The 7074-nt window shown below is 36.6% G+C and overlaps 1 protein-coding gene across 1 annotated transcript; it reads left to right on the forward strand.

The window, feature by feature from the left end:
• Positions 1–370: 370 nt before the first annotated feature.
• On the forward strand, positions 371–6245 carry LOC106954074 (acidic mammalian chitinase-like). The gene is made up of 12 exons (XM_015043315.1): positions 371–399; positions 538–587; positions 662–691; positions 785–989; positions 1358–1414; positions 1528–1693; positions 3284–3408; positions 3506–3629; positions 3721–3903; positions 4017–4133; positions 5372–5504; positions 5583–6245. Exons 2-12 carry the CDS (start codon positions 563–565, stop codon positions 5921–5923), a joined length of 1506 nt encoding a protein of 501 aa, XP_014898801.1. The 5' UTR covers positions 371–399; positions 538–562; the 3' UTR covers positions 5924–6245.
• The last annotated feature ends 829 nt before the right edge of the window (positions 6246–7074 follow it).

A 7074-nucleotide genomic window follows, 5' to 3' on the forward strand; every position in this document is an offset into this window, starting at 1 on the left:
AAATGTGTTGTAAATTTCTAACAAAGCGATGTTACGTTTTTCAAAGACTTTGTGTTATGCATAACAAAACTAAACGATCACTTGTGGGAGTGTTAGCTGTGTATCATGAAAATGTCATGGAAATCAATCAGCTGCTATCTGCAAGAATGAATTTACAGTCCGTTGTGGGACATCAGTTGATAGGTTACATAACATTCTCCTCTCGAGAACATTTATCAGCTTATAAAACTTAAATGAGGAACAATCATCAGCTCATCACTAGCCAAAAAAACCCAAATCATTCTAATCTTGACGTAACGAATGAATCACTAATGTATGGCCTTTGTTCCTCACATATTTTACCTATAAAAAGGAGAACGGCTGGAGCAGCCAGACGTAGAGCAAGCTACCTGAGGAAAGGTACCAATGACATTTTCATCTGTACTCTTGGTTGCATTTTGTGCAGAGGTTCAACTGTACAACTTTTGAAATCGACTTCAGATAACTAAAATATAATCTTTTTATGGTTTGTTAGCTTAAACTGTGCTATGTTTTCAGAAAACTCTGAAGAAAAGGCTTCATCATGGCTCGACTGACCATCCTGGCTGGTAAGTTAGTTATTTAATATTTGAATTTGTTCCAAGAGTTGTTAAGAAAAAGTATTAATTAAACTCCTTTTCAGGATTGGCACTTCTGATGTGTCTTCAGACTGGTAAGAATTATTATTCTTTTGTTTCTGGAATTTGCACATTAATCACAGCTTGAACACGAGCCTACTAATAATAATTTTATTCTTTTCTGATAGTTTCTTCCACCAAACTGGTGTGCTACTTTACCAACTGGTCCCAGTACAGACCGGGGGTTGGCAGATTCACCCCTGACAACGTAGATCCAAACCTCTGTACGCACCTCATCTACGCCTTCTCCATCATCAGCTCCTCCAATGAGCTGGCTACGTTTGAGTGGAACGATGACGTTATGTACAGATCCTTCAATGCGCTGAAGAACAGGTGAGCTTAGTATCACTTCAGCTTCCCAATAAACTATTAAAACAAAGCTGTTTGAATGCATTCTTGTAATGCACTGCATGAAAAACTTACAAGAATTTTAAGCATTTGAGGTTCGGAAAAATCATTGTGAACTTTACATGAGCACAAACAGCCTGGTGGAAATGACACATGATAATAAAAACATTTAGAATAAAAAAAAAATCTCTTTTATTAACTTTAGTATTTGAATTGTTTTAAACTGTACGTTTTCTTTCCAGATATTATGTTTATTCTATTTTAACACATAACTTGAACTGCCAGAACTCTGTCGGATTGCTTTCCTTTCAACATGTATAAGTGATGAATATATTTCTACGTCTTCACAACAGAAACCCTCAGCTGAAAACCCTGCTGGCTGTCGGTGGGTGGAACTTTGGAACCACACAGTGAGTCTGCAAAATATAACAGCTTCCAAACATACGCTTTTTAATGAATTCCTTTATGGATCATTAAAAAACGTTTTAACTGAAAAACCACTAACCTATGTGAATATTAACAGATTCAGCCTCATGGTCTCGTCTCCGGCCAACCGTCAGGTGTTCATCCAGTCTTCCATCAGATTTCTGAGACAACATGGCTTTGATGGACTAGATCTGGACTGGGAGTACCCGGGATCACGAGGAAGCCCACCAGAGGACAAGCAAAGGTTCACGTTGCTCTGCCAGGTTAGGATATTTTCACGCAACACAAATCGGCGCCATGTCTGTTCTGTGGCTCGTTTCATTTCTCCAGTTTTTGTAATGAATAATAATTACATGTATCTAAACCGGGAGCATATGCAGAGGCTTCATTACTTCATCTCAATGAAGTAATGAAGCCTCTGTATATGTTTTTTAACTGTTAATTTAGAACAAGGATAAAATTATAAGTTAGTTTCTAACTGTTTTCAGAATTTGATGATAATGATTAATGTGGTCAGCATTACTAAGTCATTTCTGTTGGTATTCCTTAGAGTTGATCATGTAGATCCAACTCAAGTCTAAGATTTCTAAAAGATTGCCAACATGTTTTATGGAAGATGCAGTATTTTCCATAACAAAGATTTAACACTCAAATTCATGACTTTATGAGTTTATAACATAAAGTCCTCATGCTTTATTCTATTTTTTCTTCTCATTATTAGACAAATATCCTTCTCTTTTTATTTTTGCTCTCTTGCAGAGAGACATGTTGGTCCCTCTGTAAGGATGCAAACAATTAGCTAACCTATGATAAATTGTCAATTCCTGGTTTATTAGATTAAAATTAATTCAATTTGATTAACTAATAAAGTTCCTTAGACCTTCTTTCAGTGTTTTAGTGTAGCTTACTATCCAGAAGAGGGCGCTGCTGGTTATCCTTAGAGCTGCAGAATGTTACTTTTACAAGAGTATATTTGTTAAAACTGTGACAATCAATGAGACTGATGGTCTGACCAAATGGTATATTTTTTTAAATGAACCACATCTGTCTCACATTATACTGTATCAACATAGTGACAATTTTAACAAATATGTAAACCATATATTTGTTATAAAAGTTGCACACCACAGCTTTATATAGAGCAAGTTGATACAGAAATAAAGATGGCGGACGGATTAAAGAACAGGAACGAGAAACTGTTCTAATGGAAAGCGCTATAGGATGCTAAATTAACTTAATGTAGTTGTGTTTTGAAATATAAACACTGTGCAAGCTCCTGAAGTTGCCATGGCACTTATTCAGCCATGCTGCAGCCTAAACTTCTCAATCAAAAATGATTGATGCGCTGCAGCGGCAAGGATATGATGACAGAAAAGAGGAGGAGGCATAATGCAGAATTGTTACATGAGCTGAACTGAAAGGACAACTAACAACACAAAGTGTTGCTTTCACCACTGATTTCATCTTTTATTTTTCTTTTCAACAATCTGGGTTTTGTTTTTTAAATGTCTAAATTTAATAATGTGAGAAAACCGCAATTTATTCAGTCAGTATTTAACATATAATGATGTGCTTCTTGTTTAAAATTCAGCATATTATTTAAAAAAAGCACTAGAACATGCAGGTCAGTGTTCCCTGAGGAACAGGACTGAGAAACACTGGTCTGTTTCTATCAGTCAGTAACAGACTTCTAAACCCAAGAGTTACTGAAGCTACCTGCTCGTGCTTTCTAATCAGAAAAAGATTTGCAATTTGGGTTTTTGGGTGACCGGTTGCAGAAGACCTAGCTGATTTTTCAGAGCATATCTATGTTTGGATGAAACTTAACACAGATAATGTCCTTTTCCATTTAGGAATTTCTTGCAGCCTTTGAGAAGGAAGCCGCTGAGACCAAGAGGCCGAGACTGCTGCTCACAGCTGCAGTGGCGGCTGGAAAGGGGACTATTGATGAAGGCTATGAGATTGCAGATGTATCCAAGTGAGTCAATGTGATGCAAAGCTGCAGATGTCTTGATTTGAATTAAAAATGGTCATTTAAAGTGAAAATTATCTTACGATAATGTTATGTCTAACAGATACTTAGACCTTGTAAATGTCATGACCTACGACTTCCATGGAGCCTGGGATTCATTCACTGGCCACAACAGCCCTCTGTACACCAGCTCTGCTGTAACTGGTCAACATGTCTTCTTCAATGTTGTAAGTAAAAGCATCCAACAATCCCATGGTAGATACATGTAAGGCGATATTATCTCCTCTTTGGTTAGAAGTTGTCATTTTTTTGCTGCAGGACTTTGCCATGAGATACTGGAGAGACCAAGGAGCTCCGCTAGAAAAGCTGCTGGTTGGTTTTCCCGCATATGGTCGCACATTTCGCACGTCATCAGCAGCTAGTGGTGTTGCAGCACCAGCGAGCGGACCAGGCACTGCTGGGAACTACACCCGGGAAGCAGGAATTTTCTCTTACTATGAGGTAACAATTCAATACAGCACTAATGCAAACTAAATATATTTTAGATGCTGCGAAACAAAAAAAAAAATTAAATATTTGGGATGATATTTAGGTTTATTGTCTTGTATCTACAGGTTTGCACTTTCCTTGATGGAGCCACCACTCACTGGATTGAGGAGCAAAAGGTTCCCTATGCAGTCAAAGGCAGTGAGTGGGTGGGATTCGACAACAAGCAGAGCTATGCGATCAAGGTAATACGTCATCCTTTGAATACAATAATAGCTACAATACAAATAAGGAAAGAACGCTGCATGTCCCTCTCCATCCCAGTTTATGCAATGACCCTATGAATCAGGACAAATTCTGTGCAGCTATGAAGCCAAAGATCAATCACACAAATTTTAATTACCAAAACTGGACAGAAGATGGCAGTATAGTTACAATAGTCCAAATCTTACCTCTGATGTGACATCAGGTTTTTTTTTAAAGGAGCAACAGGCCCACAGCATCACAGGTCCTTCATTATCATTATGCATCTTCTGCTTCTAGCTAAACTCACTTTTTGCTAGAATTTGACAAGAAATTCCAGTTACAAGTTGTGAAGGTATGTTCTCTTTATTAACTCTTTATGGTTAATAAAGAGTGTTTTTAATGCTAATGTTCATCCTGTCCTTAAGCTACATTGGCCAAAAAAAGTGTTAGTTGAATCGAGAGACAACTGTTTAGTAATACTTTAACAACTTTGAGTACATTAATGGTCTCGATGTGGACCAAAAAGAAAATGAGTTTGCCACCTGTGCCTTAGAGTCTAGCTGTGTAAATGTGTGTTGTTTCTTTGGTGCTCTCGTTCCTCTTGCATTTCAACCAAATTAGCAACATTCAGTCTTTCTTCTGGCAGCTCCTATGATCAATCAATCAATCAATCAATCAAATTTTATTTGTGTAGCACATTTCAGCAGCAAGGCATTTCAAAGTGCTTTACATAATTAAAATAAAAACAGCATGTGAGAAAGAGTTTTAAAAAAAAATCATGATTTCTGTCTGTATGCATCTATTAAACTGTACCACCTTGACTGGCAGTGACTATCTCTCCAGTAGTTTTCTCATTTTAAACACAAAGACAGACCTTGATAAAAAAAAAGTTTATTGTGATTACAGAATTTCAATGTAAAAAAAAATCTAGCAGTTGCGTTTGACTCCTGGTTAGGCTTTGACTCGCATATTAGGTTTTATGTCTGTTTCCTTTACTTAAGAGGCATTTCTAAAATACCAGGCACAGTCTCCCAAACAGGACTAGAGAACATTACTCATGTATTTGTGTTGTCACCTCTAAACTATTGTTCTGTTCAGGGAGTACCCAGCCTAAATGTTTTGACTTAAAATGTTGAAAGATGTTTTTTTTTTTTTTTTTTTTTTTTTTCTGGTCAATTTAATTTTAATTGCATTAAGAAATATTAACATTTTTAAATGCAATGTTCATATTTTGTAGGCACAGTACATGAAAGATAACAACTACGGCGGAGCGTTCGTCTGGTCTCTGGATCTGGATGATTTTGCTGGACAGTTCTGCGGTCAGGGAAGCTATCCTCTCATTAGATATCTGCGTTCTCTTCTGGATTCAGGTAAAAACTGGAAATTGGTGTCTTTATTTCCCCCTTGACTTGCTTACTTTAGTAACTGCATGCTTTATGTGTTTCTAGATACCCCACCAAACACTGCTGTAACCACAGTAGCACCAGTTAATACAACAAACCAGCCGAGCCACAATTCAACCAGAACTCCCCACCCAACCACTGGGAAAGTGACCACAAACAAGCCCAACCCTGTTACATCCACAGCAGCTGCCAGCACCACAACTCCCAAAACAACCAAATCTCCTGTTTCTGGGAGCGGTTTCTGTAGTGGAAAGTCCGATGGTATCTACAAAAATGAGGAAGACAGAGCCACCTTCTATCAGTGTGTCAGTGGAATCACCTACTTACAGAGATGTCCTCTGAATCTGGTTTTCAGTGACAGATGCAAATGTTGCGAATGGTCCTGAGTAAAGATGTCATTGGGCTGCACTGTACTCCCTGTTTGTTAATTAAAATAGTAAATATTCCCTTATATAAAATGTAATATAAGTGACATGTATATGACATTTAGTAAAGCTTATGTGAATATAAATGCTGTATTGGCAATGTGAATGCAATGTCCTCTCTTGGTCTATAATTATGTTCTTGTTTGTTTACAAAACCTAAAGGAGATTGTTTAGCCATGGCGTTTTAGGAACAATGTGTCTTAAAGTAATTCACGTTGTGGTGATTTGCTGTTTTTAAAGACCAACATCTTTCAATAAATGTTCTTATTTTTTGCATCCTCAATTTCCGTTGCCATCCTTCTTCTTGTTGCTGCCCAGTGTGGCATCATTATTTGACTTTCACGTTAAATATAATAAGTATTTTTGTGTATTTTACAATAGATAGACAAATATTTAGAAAAAAATACATATAAGTTAGTTGTTGACTAATCTATGGAAGCCCATTTCCGCCATGAAAGAAAAATAAAAGACCAACAGGAAGTCATAATTTCGACTTTGAAAGTCATAATTTGAAAGTCGAAATTATGACTTTGAATCTCATAATTATGACTTTGAAAGTCGAAATTATGATTTTGAATCTCATAATTATGACTTTGAAAGTCGAAATTATGAATTTGAATCTCATAATTATGACTTTCAAAGTCGAAATTATGACTTCCTGTTGGTCTTTTTTTTTTTTCATGACGGAAATGGGCTTACATTCTAATCCTAGATGTAGAACATAGTTTTTTTTTTCCCCAAGTAAGCTCAAATGAGAAATTAGAAAACAAATTAAAGAGGCAAATTTACCAGTCAGTACGAATAGGAGCAATGTCAGACATTTTAAAAATAACAGTGTTGGTGAACTAGTAACTTCAATAATCAGAAGTGCTTCTTTATTCAGACATGGCTTATTGTTAATTGTTAGCAACAGGTTCCAACCATAAAGAGGTCTCAAAATCTCTGAAACGTTGGTAAATATGTAAATATCATGCAAGTGGGTCACCTAAAATATCTCCTCAACCAGAACTCTAGAAGCACAAAGAGAATCTGCCGTCTCAGGTAGTTAATTTCAAATGTTTCTTATAAAAAAAAATCTGCAATACTGTAATCACAGGAAAAACAAAAACACA

The sequence above is a fragment of the Poecilia latipinna genome, unplaced genomic scaffold (genome assembly GCF_001443285.1).
Source record: "Poecilia latipinna isolate Pla-1442-1.1 unplaced genomic scaffold, P_latipinna-1.0 Scaffold36, whole genome shotgun sequence".
NCBI classification, from domain to species: domain Eukaryota; kingdom Metazoa; phylum Chordata; class Actinopteri; order Cyprinodontiformes; family Poeciliidae; genus Poecilia; species Poecilia latipinna.